This window comes from Apteryx rowi, unplaced genomic scaffold, assembly GCF_003343035.1.
Source record: "Apteryx rowi isolate R43461 unplaced genomic scaffold, aptRow1 scaffold_123, whole genome shotgun sequence".
NCBI classification, from domain to species: Eukaryota; Metazoa; Chordata; class Aves; order Apterygiformes; family Apterygidae; genus Apteryx; species Apteryx rowi.
The window spans coordinates 1,800,932-1,818,172 of record NW_020447453.1 but is presented as its reverse complement, the minus strand read 5'-3'; the positions used below and the strand labels follow the sequence as shown (position 1 = coordinate 1,818,172).

Here is a 17,241-nt window from a genome sequence, read left to right as displayed (position 1 = left end):
GGAGTTTCATAATTTGAGTTGTATCAGAAGTCAAACCAGGTTATGACAGCGGTGCTTTTGCACCTTCAGAGAGTTCATATCCCATTTACACTATTCCTACACTATTTATCGAGTCACTCTTTCTCCTCGTGGGTGACTCGCACCCTACTTTGTGCAAGAAGGCAGAGCAAATCTGCTCCTCCATTACTACCACAGGAGCAGTCCAAAAAGGTGCAATAGGTCTTGTAAGAACCACCTACGTCATGAGCCCAACATAAAAAGCTGGACAACATATGTTTGGGAGGAAATCAGAAAATCACAACAGGAAAAAGAGGAAAACCCAGAGTACTGCCAACTCTTTTTGCAATATCTGGCCAAAGTGACCCCTGCAGATATCCTGGCCAAAGTGATATCCTGCAGATATGTGGCTAAACGGCAAACTCAACTCTTACTATGTTATTTTTAAAACATAAGTTTCTAATACTCCAGGGAACTAAACAAAATGCAAAACAGATTCAAGCTATAATTCTTTTTTCTTTATCAAACCAAGCTGACCCTGAATTTCTGTTCTGAGGTACTGAACTCAAACCAGAACCAACAGTAACCATCTCATTCACAACTTAACACAGTTTTAAAGAACTGTAAGCAGCACAATTCATTTTGGATGGCAGAACCACCTTTTAAAAAACAAAAACAATCTCCCTCACCCCCAAGGGTAAGCCCTTTATGGGTGTTTATGGGTTGTGGTACTGAAATCACACAAGCCCATTAATCATTTCCCCCAGACCAGACCAGGACAATACGATATCAAACACTGGATGYGAACGACAGACTTTCATAAGGTAGTACACAAAAACTAATGCCAAGCTCAGAGCTCAAAAACCCCACAAGTTTTCACTGTTTTAATATTTAACAACTAACATTACAAAGGCAAAGAATAACAATTTTCTAATCCTTGTAAAACTTGTTATAGGTCAAATATTAGAAGCTTCCTTTATGTTACCCCAAAACTACTAATGGAATATAGGAATAACAATAGCAATTGGATAATAACAAATAACAGTAGGTCAATAGGAATAACATTTTTAATTATAATATTTTGAGAAATGACTTAATATTAACATCTTCTCAGCAGGCACAACCGGGTAGTGTTTTATTGTTCCTACAGAATCCCATCTGACTGTATTCATCTGTTGCTTCTGACCCCAAATGTACAACACAGATGCGGAGGGGCAGAAGCAGCCTTTTGGTTTCCCATTAGCACTTCACACAGCACAGTGTGATTCTGAGCAGATATCCCAATAACCACCAACTGGAAACAGGAGAGGGATGCTTGTTAAATACAACGACAACAGAAAGAAGGGCAAAGATAATATTCTTCCAGTCATTACATCAGACACAGATGAAATACAAGGAAGACTCCATGCATAACCTCCCAGGCACAGAGAAATAAAATCAGGTTGGCGGCATTAACCAACAAAAGCACAAATGCAATTTTCAGACATTCAAGCTATGGAGAATGAAAATAGGTTAGATCTTTTTTATGCTTATTAGCTGTTATATGCTGTTCAATTAGTACATTTGCATCATTAGAGACTAGCCTAGATTATGGGCACCAGAGCACTCTCAGGTTGCATACAGCTCTGAGCAAAATGCTGTTGGCCCTTTTCCTTTTTTCCCTCCTCCCCCTTCACAATAACTATCACTGGAGTTGCTCCTTTTGTGAACACTATGTTTTTCCATAATACTAGTGAGCTGACAGACATTAACTGACATGGGTTATTCACCACTCAGCTGTTTCCAAATGGCCTGGTCTGACTCCAGCCAAGATACTGTATGAATTGCACCAGCCTAAAGAGTTGCATGCTTTAGAGTAAGGCTACAACTTACTGGCTGCTGATGGTACCAGGAACCAAGGGTTTTAATTCACAAAACACTTTTACAGACTTTTAATTTGAATTTCCTCAAACAGAGGGGGATTCACAAATAAACCCAGAAAGTTACCCCAACTGGTTATCATGCCTGTAGAGGTGACAAAAATTCTTTTATGAATTTACAACCACATAGTGAGCCTTAATGACTGATGACTTCAGCTGAGTGAGGATTCCTGGATCTCTGGCTTTTTTAATTCCTAGATAGGATTAGGAAGAATGGCTATTTTATCAATTCACTCATAAAATAATTGAGATCATTGATCACTGATAAAAATAGTCTTAACACCACAGCACAAGATAAAGCACTTACATTATCTCACCATTAAAAATAAGCCCACAACATTATATTTTCTTCAATTCTTTATAACAATGCTACAGTCATGCCATGGGAACATGGGAACATTACTTCAAAGATGTGGTCAGAAGCAGGAGGCTTAAAAYAGAAAGCTGAACAGACACATACGGTTCTAGCCTGATATCTGGAGAAGGAAACCAAACCAACCTTCAGTCTGAAGAGAAAGGGAATGAAATCCCCAATCTTCTTACTTCAAGCTTGAGGAAGCTAATAAGAGAATTAATTTTAATCTTGAAGCAACAAGTTTTAAACTATAAGAGGCATGATGAGACTTCTCCACTTGCCATAAACTGAAAACTTAATAAAATATTCAAACTTTCTAAATAAAAAACAGTACATAAAACAACCAGTGCTTGTCCTATACAAACCTGGACTTTCCAAGCATCTCTCTGAAACTAAACTGACAGTGACTTCTTGTACATTTAGGAATACTAAATTTACCACTGTATTGCACATTATTTTCTTCATATTATTTCCTTTACTCCCAAAGCACATATCCTTCTTTGAACACATTCTTTATGTAGCCAGCTATGTTGTACATGCACCATACTACAACATATTTTGAAACAATATCAAAGCCTCCTGTTAGCCCTTCTTCAGAATATGTCATATTAAACAAAAATAAAATACTTTGATAATGCAGCTGAGCAATTCAAAATAAACAAGTTTGCATGATCTTAAGTTGCAAATATGATATATACAGATCAAGCAGGTCTTAGCTCAGGAAAAGTCAGTGCAATCCTTGGATATACAGTATTCACCACTGAAGGAGAGAGTATGTCATTGCTGTGTCTGACATTAGCAAAACTGAGGTTAGAAAACTGCATCCGATTCCGATACTCACATTTCAGGTAAGAAGTTGAAAAACTGGAAAGGAGGTGAAGGAATGAGTTACAAACAGTACTTGAAAAATTGAGCTCTGTAAGGAACTTTTCTATCTGCTTAGTTTATTCAAGGACAACGAAAAGCAAACTTGGCCACTTYGTAGAGAAAACATCCTAGTCCTTATGGGCTTTTCCATCCAGTAAAGAAAGGCTTAGAAAGAAGCAAATGCTGCAAGTTAGGACTGCTGCAAGTGGTGGTAAGGGCTCTCCTTCAGACCAAGTCTGGGGCCTTTCCCAAAGATAATCTCTAGCCAAATGGGTCTGCTGCAGAGGGAAYGGGAGAAAATTTGACAGCTTGCTACACTGGCTTCTTGTACTGCAAAGCAAATTGCATGTCCAAGTTTGATTTATGAGCCTTGGTATTTAACACAGGGACTACTTTGAGTATATAAATACATTTTCTAGGAATTTACAAGGTAAAATACAGAAGTGTATGCTAAGACTTAAATCAAGCATCTATAATGCAATTATACATTCGTCAGCAATTATATTATGCTCATTGCTGTCCAAATAAGCTGCTCAGGAAGGCTGCATTACAGAAATTGTAACTGAGCCTCCAGAGCCGCAAAGAAGGACCAGACCAGCAGCACAGATTTGCCGAGCCTCTGAAGCTACTGTGAGAGACCTTTAGCTACACACTCAGACCTCTTCATACTGGTTTTAAAGGACCTATCACAATTCAGTAGCCACTAGCACTGACTGACCACTTGAAGGTCAAAAAATACATGCTATAAGGAATGAAATAAGCTACTGACTTCAGCCATGTAGTTAAAGCAGCACAATCCCTTTAACGTGGAGACAGCTCTGTCAAAACAAAGGCATTTTAATACCACGTGTCCACATCAGTGCTTTCATAACTAGAACCATTAGCTAAAAACAAACATACAACCCCTCCCACCGACATGGTTATCGCAGTAAAACATAGACCACAAATTAAACYAGCCTTGTGCTGCATGCTAAGGCTTGGCTGGTAATTGGTTTTTACACACCCAAACAGGGGAACTTTCCCCACACCCTCATTTCTATGTTTCTGCCCCTCTGCCTACTTTTCTCCTTTGTAAGCAGCCAGGGAATTCTACCTCCGATCAATCCTAACTGAACTGATACTTATTTGAAAAGCTTATTTTGCTGGCAGCTTTTGGAAAAACTGTGATTTACCAGGGAGACCAAAAGGCAAATACCACTGCCTGCACGGACAGCCGAAGGCTGCAGTCCCTTCCAGAGTAGTACCAGAGACGGCCGAGTGAAAATATCTCAGAGTTCAAAGTAACGAAATTATATTAACACAAGGCTTGCCTGCCAGAAGGAAAGGGCGTTTGGGTGGAATAAATCATTGAGGTCCTGCCTCCAGTATAAACGCAGCCATGTCAAGGAAGACAGTATTCCTCAGCACTGTTAAACTGTTTCGCTCTTTCTGCTGCATAGCCAAAATTTAGCCTATTCCACCCCAGATTAAGGCTGAGAATATGTGTATTCTTGTCATACACAAGATACTCTTGTTTTAGGCAAAACTGCAGTGCTTCTATCAAGCCGCCTAATGCAGGCATACCAAATATTGCGGTTGTTCTTTTATTAATGAGACTTGTGATCTGGGGGAAAAGGGAGGGTTTAGGATACATATAGGAAATAACATTATTCCAAAAGTATAAATATGCTTATCATTGTAAAGAAGAAAAATTTCAGTTACTTATCTCCTGCTTGCTCAAGTCTCCCAAATCCTCTAGCAGTTGAGATTTATAAGTAATAAGCATTTCAAGCTTATCAAGGTTTCTAAATATATGCACATGATGACCCCTACATTCCACCTCCAGCTTAACAGGACACTGCACACTTAACTCCTAGATAAACACAACTGACCTCTATCGCTCAACGATGAACGCTTCCATCGTGGCTGCTGGCTACCCCTAAAGCTCAGCAGGGTCCCATATTTCCAAACTCCTGATTATTCACCCCTCAGCTGAGCATGCCTCTCCCTTGCGGGAGACGTGATGGTGCGTTTCAGAGAGCTACGCGCTGCAACAGCTGTATGGGAGATTGCGGAGGAAATCTCAAAGGAGGAGCGAGAGCTTTGCTGGCCGGCAACCCTAGAGCCGGGTGCTACCGAGCGAGGAAGATACACAAGCAGCCCAGAATTGTTTAATCTGTTGAAATTTTCTGGGTTTATGGTGCTATTCACACAGTAAAAGCCTGTTGTTTGATTTCTTTGCTGTCCGACCTGCAGTGGAAAGCCTGGTTAGCAATAACTACTTTTGCAAACATAACCTCATAGCCTCGCATGGAGCTTTCCACACCAAAGGCTTGGGCCTGTGGTGCTCAAGTTTCTCTGTGAAAGGACACGCTTTTCATCACATTACAGCCTCCTTCATAGGCTGCAAATTCAGCTCAACATTATTACTATTCAGGTCTAGCAGTTTCTCTTGCCTGTGCGGCTGAACAAAATGCTCTATGTGAAGCAAATTTCCACTCCCCTTCAGGGAAGCAGGTCTGAAAAGATGCAGCTGCTTAGCCAGTTCTGCATTCAGAGTTTCCACAGCAATCCATCAAGGTATTAAAATAAATTTAGCCACAAGAAGGAAATAAATACATGCTTAATTGCAACTAAAAGCAAGCAGTTTAAATGGAAACATTTTATAGATAGTATTTTGTTTTTCTCAAGTTACTGTTCCCTTGAAACCTGGAAGTCTATATGATGGACTTGAAAGAATGTTGTAACATTAATCAGTGGAAAGACAATGAGGTACAAGACTTGGATACATAAGTTATTTTTCAGTTCAAATATTCACATCTCTTACCGTGCCGTCTTCTATACAACATACATGCAAGTCTATGGCTGATACAATCGAGAACCATAGAGTGCTCAAAACCAGAAATGCGTTAGTTATCGATTATCTGAATATGCAGAGATTTGTCTTAACTAGGAGTTGCTTAGCTACACACCAAAGTGGTATCTTGCGTTGCACCTTTTGTCCTTGCAGACAATGCTGGTTAGTTCGCCTTAACCTACCAGTTTGTGACTATTTCATCATTCAAAACGCTGTTCTTAATTTTAATTATTGATAAACAACGAGGCAGTACACAAGGTTAAAAAGAAAGAAGGAAGGCATGCTGAAGGAAAATTGGTAGACTGATCCTTGAGGAATGCTTGTAGGCTCAACCTAATTTAAGATTTTTATTAACAACCTTGGAGAAAAAGGAAGAGCTGATATTTGTTAATGATGAGGGGTACTGTCCCACATCAACACACAGAGGACAATGGTGTAACACAGTGAAAGGACTGGATTATCTGGAGGATTGCAGTAAGAGAGATATGGTGATATTTAATAATATGAGGACAAGAATGTGCAAATACAGTTCAGCAAAAAGGTGTTATGAATTCCTATAAATTGTGGGGAAAAAACTTCTGTTGGCAATGACAGAGGAGCAATGTATTACAGAGGAGCAACACATGTACTATTACTGAGATCACAAACCAAAAGCAGAGTGCCACCAGGAAAAGCAAATGAGATTCTACCGTTTCTATCTCAAATAAAACACTTCCAGCTGCGACATGAGAGAAATAATGACACTGTGCAAGGCACGAACAAAATTCCCACTGGAAAGAGAGAGAGAAAAAAAAAAAAAGTGGTGCCATTTTGATCACATGGTCAAAAAAAAAATCAATTCAAACTGGAACAAGCACACAAAATAATTATTAGGCTAAAAAGGGAAGAGAGACCTAAACACAAGAAAAGACATTGACTGAAGCAGCCTAGTAATACAAAAAGACTGAGAAACGATGTGACCGTATCCTACAAATATATGAAGGGTAAACAAAAGGAGGAGGGAAACCTTTTGCAAAGGGATAGTGTTAGAATAAAAGTATATAAAACCGGCCATGAACAGGCTAGTTCAGAAATCAGAAGACCACTGTTAACCATTGGAAGAGTCGGATTCTACAACAGGTTTTCAGTAAGAGTAAATAACACCAGCAGACTAATCCAATTATAGCTCTACAAACACTGCTGCTTTCAGACCGAGAACCACTGCAGTGAAGGGGGGGGTGTAATTACTCTGTTGTATTTAGGCACACCTGCAATGCTAACATGAATTCAAATTAGTTCTCAAATCCTTCTTCTCTTAAACTCAACATTTATTCACAAATATGTAAAACATGCCAAACACATCCCTTAAATTAGATACCAAAGTACCATAGTTAAAAGTTAACTCCTACCTGATGCTTTTTAAAGCAAAAACCCCAGTATTTCTCAACGGAACAAGCAGACACTGGAGCTATGCAAAACACTGTACAGAAACTGCAAAGACGCATTCACTCTAAGTTTAAACTGAATCAGTACTGATGCTTCTGGGCAACACTATCTGCGCCAGTCATCTGCTTTGAGTGAACCTGGGAATAAAGAGCTCTTGGTAACACTCAAAATTTCAGTCAAACAAACAATTCTGTTTCCCCTTGCTGTGTTTAAATGAGATAAGCTCCTAATCCCTCCAAAGCCCTGGCTGAGCAGCTGACAGACACAATGGGCAGTAGACTACGGACTTGTCTTCTGCAGACAAGTGAATCCTTCTAGCTTCACTCAGCTGTACTGAACAGCACTACATTTGTCAGGTGAATGGAGGACATACAACTCCATATACCAACAGATCAGTTTAATTTCTGCCGGCTTGCTGGAACAGCTGCACTAACACCATTTGGGTGCAACAGAACAATTCAGCCAGAAAACATCTATTTATGTGGTCCCATTCCCAAGCTGTCCCTTTCATCCTATCCTATAGCACACACTACCATCCAGATCCAAAAAACAGTGCAACCAGGGAGGTGAGCAGTAGTCTAGCGAGTCCTTCTCTGCCCTTCCTTCCCCCAAAAGCTGCCACTAATGCTCCCATCTGTCAAATTCTAATTTTCCAATAGATGGCATTGATCTGTGGTTGGGCTGGCTCATTGCATGTGCTGACCACACTGTTAGTATGCAGGTACCAGAACTGCTGTTCAGTATAATTAAGTGTGCGTGGGCAGGGGGAAGAAAGCATTCATAGGGACTCCGCAGTGGGCAGAGAAAGGTTTTCTATGTACTGTCCTACATCACGATTGATTTAACCGCCAGTGACAGGGCACACTAAAAAAAAGAGGACATGACCTGGAGGCAAATCTGTTGTGATGAAAGGGGAAAATGTGTAGATTAAAATCCAAACRGATCAAGAAAAAAAAATATTAGCAATGAAACTAAAGAAAAAACTACTGGTCAATCAAACTGTTAGCATCAACATGAAATATGATTGCTACTTATACCTCTGAAGACCTGGGGAACATATGGTGTTTCTCTGCTTCCCCAACAAATAACTGCAAGACTTTAAATTGAAAAGTGCTGCACCTTGCACTGTCAGTGGAGGGATGATATTTACTTATTTAGGTAAATTTCTCTACAGATATAGTCCCTCCCCTCACACACTATATTTTGCTGAAATTATGCTAATTATTTTATCCATCAAGCTTGGAGTTTTATAAATGAACAATTCAAGCATCATCTAGTACAGCAGTGGGAATTAGAAGAAGAAGAAGGAAAAAAAAAAAGATAATCACCACCATAATGACAAAGAACTATCATGAAAAATTTTGGGGAAAACATCAGTGGCAACAAGTCTTCTGATGATGAAGCCTTGCGTTACTCAATACAAACATTTTTAACAGACAAAAATTCACCCTACCTAACTTGGGTGCCTGTTGAGACAACTAAACTGGAAAAGACACCTCAAGCTCTCTTTTCATTGATTGTGGAGGGGAAGAGGGCACACCCAGATAAGTAATTCTGATCAAATACATCTTTCCCCACCGCCTGTAAAAGAAACTTAAGCATCCAGGCTTCTAACTACAGTACCTCAGCTCAATGCCCTTATTGGATGTGCTGAATCTAGGCTAAAGTCCGTAACAAGACCCTTGCTGCAGGATAATAAAAATATAGTTATGAAGAGGCTATAAAAATATATCTATAAATATAATTGAAATAAATGCAATTTTTATTTATAGCAATTACTTTTCGTATTAAAGAGTTTCTTATCATCAATGCATAGGAGGAATGCAACAAATAAAGAGGGCAAAATTAGAGTAACTTTTGTCATTTAGATATCAGCAATGTGTAGGAAGAGGATATTAAAGAAGAACTAAGGGCTTCATGACAACCTAATTAAAGTAAGTCCCCTGCCAACAATAGCGAATAAAAATTTCTGAAACTACTCCCTTGTCCCAGAAAAAAAACATGTAATATTATCAAGAAGATTAACAGCAAAAAGATGCCACACATCACTTTGCAATCAAACTTGCCTTTCACTGGGGGCCTTATCCCACACACAGTGATGTCAATGCAAAGACATCCACTGATTTCAGCCAGGGACGGGGCACACAGTCTCCTACCTGTTTGCACAGCTAATAGCTCTCAAGGTTGAATAAAAACAACAGACAGTTTGTTTCTTCAGACTATTTTTTTGTAGTTCAAAAGTAAACTTCAAAGCCGTAAAATCTCAAATGTTTGCAGATCAGTTCAATGAGATGTAGTGTACCCTGCCCTTCTCTACTCGTGCAATTTGTGAACTAAGTGCAACCACTCCGTTCATACGCAAGGAAAAACTGAGTTCTTGCATGACGTATTCAGTGTAAATAGCAATTTCTCACAGTCATTCAAAAGCATTAGAAAACTCCCTCAGCTCTTTTTCTCTTCTTTCTCAAAGTTTCTCCCTTTTGTTCCAAATGGAAATAAATTATATACATTTCTTATCTTAAACAAGAAGAGAAAGAAACAGAAATGCAAGCATCAACCTGGATGTTTTTGACAAGCATCTTAGTTGACACTGTAGTATTGTGTTCAACCTCCAACTGTTTGCAAAAAAAAAGATCTGTTCAAAAGCAAAACTAGGCCAATAGGGATTTTCAAAGGTTCTTCATATGAAAATTACAGTCTTCCATTTTGAGTATGGCTGTACATTGAGTTTGTAACCGCAGTCAGTCCTGTGCAATACTCAAGGGAATTCACAATAACCCATTCTGCCTCTAAAAATCCTAAGCAAGAACATCCCCACATATATTTCATATGTGTATAGAACAGCTGTGCCTAATGTCTGCTTCTGGTTTTGAAGTACTTCACACATGTGGTGAGATTTGGTTCACACATGAGACAAAACTCAGTGTGTGAGCTCCTGTTGTATACCTAGAGATTCAGGCAAGGGAACCTAGAGAGCTACTGAACCAAGCAGATGTAGATGTTGTCTACCTTAGGGCAGGTGGAATTACCCTCTAGACTATATTCACCAGCCTGGCTAGACCATCGTTGATTATAACAGAACTTTGACAAAAACTTCACACACGGACACAGAGAAGGATTTTGACATTTGTTTGCCAAGCTGCAAAATCACAATGTGTAAAGTGTCCAAGGCATGCTCAGAAGGTCCCCACACCTAGCAGAACCTGCTAACACCACCTTGCCGATTACCTCTGAGGAAAGCTCATGCTGCCTCCCACCAGCCTACTGTGAACTGCTACTTTAGGCTCAGTGCTCAAGCTGTAGCACATCTCACATCTTTGTTCTGCTCTGGGATCACTGCTTCATTGGTGTCTCATATCATATTCCTGGAAGCAGAAATGCCAAATCCCAGACACCTTCACCAGTCCTGTTTCCCAGCAAGATACCGACATAGGAAGAAACTTACCCAGCAGCTACAGGYAGGGAGGGAGAAATAGGCTACATATTAACATCTTTATGAACCACTGAATCAAGGCTAAAATCTGATTATAGAACAGACAGGCTTTATCTGTGTGCTGTAAAATCCAGGACCCTAGAAAATATTCAGCCTGTGAAAGTCCATTTTACCACCTAAAACCTTTAAAAATGGAGACGAATGCAAAGAGAAAATAAAAGCCAAGCTCCTATGTACAAACGCAACTGTATAAATTTTTAGCATACCAGGCAATATTCTTCCAATAAGAGCATCTAACAACCAAAAGGACTCCTCTTCATTCTTTGTAATAAGAATCAAGTATCCAGCTATGAAATTCATGCCCTGAAATAGAAAGAAAAGTTTTAAGATGCATACAATTAGGAGTTATAAGCTAAGTGTTTCTGGCTTATTTCTTTTGATTAGCCCTCTGAAGTATTATCTGCCCAAGAATTTTGTAACACCAAAAGCAATTGGCCTTGAAAGACACTAAGGGCTAAATTACCACAGTTCTACAAAGAGGGTATATAAGGTGAAATCTAGTAATAAAGGCCACCAGTTGAGTAAGCTGTTAAACCTGCAGGGTGACAGCTAACAAGAATTATTAACAAAACTTATGGAGACAAAATTAAAAGAAAATATAGCACAGTAGTCTGTAACTTACTTTTTTTTTTTTTTTTTTAATTTCGAAGCCCTGTCCTGATATAACTGATGACTGGTCTGATCAGCACCAAAACACAGCTATCTCAAGTGTGCACCACAAACATAACACACCTGCAGGTGGACAGAGCAGCTGCAAAAGGAGAATGTCTGATCCAAATGCTCTTTAGCAAAAAGTTAACAGTGCCAGCAGATTTTATGAGCTGTTGCTGCTTAGCTCGTCAAATGGCTGTGAACACATCATTTGTTTCCATTAGTACCTACAGTAGTCCACATGCTGGTCAATGGCTCTGGCCACTATAGCTCCTGCCTTTCAGTGTAAAAAAAGGAAAAAGGGAAACAGCCAGGAAAAAAAGAGCTACAAAAAATGTAAAAAGTACTCAAGTCATACTTAGTCAAATCCTGATTGTACAATTTATCTAACCTTTACTGAGGTTCTCTGACTAGAGAAATGACATGCAGAACACAGAGGCTGTAAACTGGTATGCCCTGTAAACACATTGCCTCAGTCTCAGAAAAGCACTTGTTTCTCATATCCACCATAGCGTTGCTAAGTTATGGCAATATTACTAATTTACATGCACAATGTTTCTCTTTCCTTGGGTTCCTCAGCTGGAGGGATTTTTTTTTTAAGTGTGTTTTTCCCCATCATAGACAAGATGACAACCGCAATAACATAAACAGCAGATCCGCACGACAATACACAAAAGCTGCCTCTGACATACAAGCCCCCCCCCCCCCCGAGTCTTTGTAAGCTAACAGAAAGTCACCTTTAAGTATTTACAGGCCATGAAGGCTGGTATTGGTTAGGCTGCCTTCTTCGTTTTCATCCTTTTCTTTGGCCTCTTCCCTGTCCTCTCTCCCTCTGAGCTCTGCTTCCCTGGCACTGCCTATAGCCACAGGCAGCAATATTGTCTCCCTGTCTCCTGAAGTGCTGCCAATTACAGCTTGGGTAAGACGACCGCTACCAAAACTCCCTGCCCTTGGGAGCCGCTGRAAGCTGGAAGTTCCTCTCTGAACTGAAATCTCGTACCTTGCATTCACCAGATTTTACCTGCCTGCCTTGCTGCAGCAGGTCCTGCAACACCTGCAGAATGCTGGAATATGAGGACATTGCGTCTTCCCTGACGTTTCACTTTGGAGCATTGAGTCACTTCAGCAGCTGTTACAGAAGTTGCTTGGATCTATCCTGCATGGCCTTACAGGGCGCTTGGCCTTCTGGCTGGGAAGGCAACTCTTTGTTTCTATGCTGACAGTTGGCTTGGTAATTGCATCCATGGTGACAAGAGACTATTTGGCACTTCACACGGCAAGCACAAAAAGCTACTTCTTTTGCAGATATTCACAGGACGCTGAATTTCACTGGTTACACTAGGGTAAGCAAACCGTACCACTGTCACAGTGTGACAATGCAAAGCCTAACACACTCCCAGCTGGGGGGCTTAAGCGCCAGTAAGCACTGCAAATGCACTAGCATTATGAAAATGCTGCCTTGGAGAGCCTTTGGTTGGTAAAAGCTCTGCAAAACACTAAAAATAGTCTGTCCTTTACTTTGAATTTTCTAGCGTTCATAGGTTCTCTCTCATTATGCAGGAGGCATCGCAATATCTGTCTTGACCAAGCTTGCTGCTTCACTGGCAGAAAAGGTGACTTCCTGAAACACTCCCTGATTTATGATGTGCCCTGGAAAGCAGGTGCTGGCCTTTGGTTTATGTTCTAACTATTCAGCCACAAAAGATAACATTCATCCTCTGAGGAGACCGGAGGCAAAAAGAACTCGCACAGGGCTTTTCTAGCCTACTTCTTTCATCCCCATTTGAGGTCTGCTCATAATGCCAAGTTAAAATGGAAGCACCAACCCACTGAGTAAACAAATAACAACTTTTAATAACTTTTTAATAGCAATTGGACATATATTTTGGGTAGAAGCTAGCATGGTTTAGAAGCTGTGTATATGTTTGTGCGTCTAATTACCTATATACRAGGGCTGAGCCTTGCAAAACAGTGTTCACAATTTGACCCTTTCTGTTATTCTCAAAAGATTAAACAGATTACGTTTTAATAAATACATACTGAAAATAATAAAATTGGAAAAAAACTCCAAGCATCTTTTATTTTCATATTTCAAAGAATCTCTGTACTAAAATTGGTTGGTAATGCACAAAAAGAATTTGCTTTAGCAACTTCAATCTAGGTTTAAGTCCCTGCAAGTCTCCTACTATCCAGGTTTCAGTAAACATAATTCATATTCTTTTAACTCTGGGATAGATGTATTTACTGCACTAACTTCCTTGACTGGCATGAGGTACAGGTTAGCACATGTATCTTTGGTGAAAAAAGGGAGGAGAGAGGGGAGGGCTTTAAAAACGAATTGAAAACAGACTTTGTTCATGTCAGTTCCTGCTTCTTCATGATCCACAAAATGGCCTTTTTCTTTCCTGGCTGATTGTCATGAATCAACTAGTATCTTCTTTGTGTCCCCAGAGGAAACTTTACAGTATTTGGAAATCACAACAGGAGCTTTTTTGAGCTGCCATCTAAGCAACATCAGGTTGAATTTCAAACAATTTTTCTTCCTACTTGACTGTCAAGACTTTGAGATGCCACCAAATAAGTGTTACCCACATCCCCCCCCCCCCCGCAAACATTCCCCCCCACCAAGCTATCTAAAATCCTAGGTGATGTCACATGAGCACTGGTTTTCCTGTACTTCAAAAAATGTTCCAGTGAAAACAAAAGGAAACTGAGATATGATAATCCCTTATACATACCAAGGACTATTTTGGGAAAGATGGGGGGGGGGGGGAAGAGGGAAAGACAAGCTCACTCTCTCCTCCTCCACACAGCAACCAACCTTGGTATGTACATCCACAAAAAACATTAATTTTGCAGCTAGTGAATGGAATCAAACCCAATAAAGTAAGCTATATAAAGACCCTGGAGAAACTCATGAGGCCACTTGAACTTGCATAAAGTGATTAATTTACTTCTGTTTTTAAAATGTCACTAGGGGAGAAAAAGATTATGGATCTGCCTCTGTCCTCCTACATCAGCTTTACCATCTAAAACTGTGCATTCAAATGGAAAAGAACAAATACCACTGGTGAAAGGCAGCATTGTTCAAAAAACCACTGATTACATACCTGACAGTATCCTACTGCTTTATTATGATGCCCATATGCTACCAACACGTTGTAGAGTGTATGCTGCAAACAGGGATCAGCAGTTTTGCGGAATTTTACATTATCTGGAAATGTTCTATTCATGTCTAGAGAAAAGGAAAAGAGAAGACCAAAATTAAGAGCCATTGCCTCCTTCTCCTTCCAAACAATCTTTACAACTTTCCCGAAGTACAGCTGAAACTTCACTAGAGCTCACTAAACTGTGGTTTTGATGGATGAATTTTAAGAAGAAACAGCCTGACTTCTTTCATTAGCTAAAAGGCCATCTTACATTCAAGGATAATCTATTCCTAGAAAGACTAATCCTAGTAGGGTACAGAAATCAATTTTAAGAAGGACTAAAGAGACTATCCTTCAGATTGGAATTTCCTCAAGGTCCATTTGTAAAGGGTTAAATGACAGCAAACCAGCCATTTAGACAGATCAAAACAACACATACCAAATTTATCTAGCCAAGTGGCAAGACACAAGCTGCTGCTCTGGGAAAGCATATTCTCTTAACAAATCAGGTGAGCTTTCAACTGACCTATCCTTCAGTGAACTCCTACAGAATAGTCCTGAACAATTTAAAAGAAGTCCTGTTCCTGCAACCAATCACACCCACTTGAAACCACAGTATTTTTTTTAAAGATTTTTTTTGCAGGATGTGACTGTGAGACGACCTGTTTCTTCATTTGTACAAGATCACAGAGAAGGAAATTTATTTTTGAAGTCCACATAGCAATACACATCCCATACGCTTCATGCTCAATCCTAAACCAAGTAAGACTATGCAATTATTGATGTTCCAAAGTAGTAGTTTCTTCCAGACCAAACATGAAAGAGTAGGACTTGCCTCTCCTGACTTTAAGGTCTAAAAGTTAGACATACAAGTTTGAGCTAGTCACCAAAACCTCCTTCAGCTGTTGGAAAAAAACAGGCAGAGTTAAATTGGCCTGTTTCATTCCATAAAGAAGAAACCCAAGGTGACTAGTCCTGACTTGCACATCTGATTTTTAGAAGTTTATGGCAGGGGAGAAAAATCCCATTCAAAAGCAACTGTACTTCGAAGATTTTCAAAACCCAAGACCTATTAATGAAATAAGAACAGTTATTTTGGTTATATTTAACAACAAAAAAACTTTGGGTTAAAGTAAAAAAAAAAAAAAAAAAACACACACAAAACAGTAACAGCACTACTATACAGACTTTTATGTCCTGAGAAATATTGGTTCTTATCAGCTTTTTCTGCGTAAAGGAAGAGGTCTGTTACATCTTTAACACAAAGCTGAGCTGTAAGCAACTAAGAAAACCCCTCAAAATCATGAGGCATTACACAGTCATCATACTAATCACCATTTCTTCCTTTTTAAGTCAATAAATCACTTACAGAAATGGGAGGGCAGAAAAATGTTTCAATCCACCTCTCATGTGACTTGAAAGAAAAACACAAGGAAAAAGACAGTTTTTAAAAGGACTTGAGCACCAACCAGATAGTGATAGGCTAAAGAAATTTGTTTTGTTTCCTCTTGGTAGGAAGAGCAGCACAGTATTTGCATAATCAGGATAATTTGTTGTTTAATAAAGTATATGCTGGGTGTTACAGGAAAGATTAATGCTGACATTTCAGTTATGGCTCTTCCCTTCAGCTACGCAGAATAACGGTTGTGGGGGGAGTAGGAAAGTCCATCACGTACAGAGCAAAGGCTAATCAAACTGAACTCATCATCAACTTCACGACCTGAGGAAGGCCTGCAGTTAAGAGCGTCAGCTTCAGCTTGCTTTCTGATTACAGAGCATGTTTTTCTGTAAAGGTTGGGGAAGTCTTTCCTAATTTTATGAAGGATTTTGAACTTTTCTTCACATTTAGTAACAGTATTTCAGCCTGGAAGGAGGGGCTTTAATAAAAGGTTAAGGGCATGGTCTTACAAAACTGCTTGTGTGAGATGAATATCTTGAGTGCACCGAGGGCAGGAGGTCTCCCTTCCTCTCCATGCTACCACTTCTGCACCCACTTGCACGTTTCCCCCCCTCCCACCAGCTCTGATGCTCCTCTGATCAGAGCTTTTGCCCTAAGCCAGCACACACAGCGTGATATGTTTACCACTGCTAATAGACAACCGCCAGAGATGACTTGAGGCAAACGGTAGGAGCAGGCAAGAGAAGCTGTTCTTCTGGCTGGAGCATTTCCCCCACTGTGCACTCTCACAGTGGAGACATACGTACACCTCCTTCTCCCCGCTCTGTGAGGCCCATCCTCTGACCTACTATCCATTAACCTACTTCATTTCTGATAGATGTTAGTGTTCCAGAAGTACACAAGGTAGCACAGGTTGAAAATTAAAAAAAAAAAAGTCAGAATAAGTTGTGCAGTGAAACGAAAATAAGAAAACAGCATGGTACCTTATGCTGTTAGATAAACCCCAAAACTCTGCAACTTGTGGTTGTGCGCAGATCTGTTGACTTTAACCAAACGATGTATAGGAGCATGGGATCAGGAAGGAGGAAGGCCACAAAAGGAAGAGACTAGCTACTTCTTTGCTGTAAATTCAGATTAAATCCCAGTAGCT

The 17,241-nt window shown here is 39.9% G+C and overlaps 1 protein-coding gene across 2 annotated transcripts in view; it reads right to left on the bottom strand.

The window, feature by feature from the left end:
- GRTP1 (growth hormone regulated TBC protein 1) overlaps positions 1–17,241 on the bottom strand; it is a 35,932-nt gene that overhangs the window by 7,557 nt on the left and 11,134 nt on the right. The window contains exons 1-3 of one of the 2 annotated variants that reach the window (XM_026055482.1): positions 17,075–17,235; positions 14,654–14,778; positions 11,099–11,195 (exon numbers count right to left, since the gene is read on the bottom strand). In XM_026055482.1, coding sequence (XP_025911267.1) covers positions 11,099–11,195; positions 14,654–14,776 — 220 coding nt within the window. In that variant the 5' untranslated portion in view covers positions 14,777–14,778; positions 17,075–17,235. Of the gene's footprint in view, positions 1–11,098; positions 11,196–14,653; positions 14,779–17,074; positions 17,236–17,241 lie in introns of those variants that run through there. The other variant, XM_026055483.1, reaches the window with a different exon arrangement.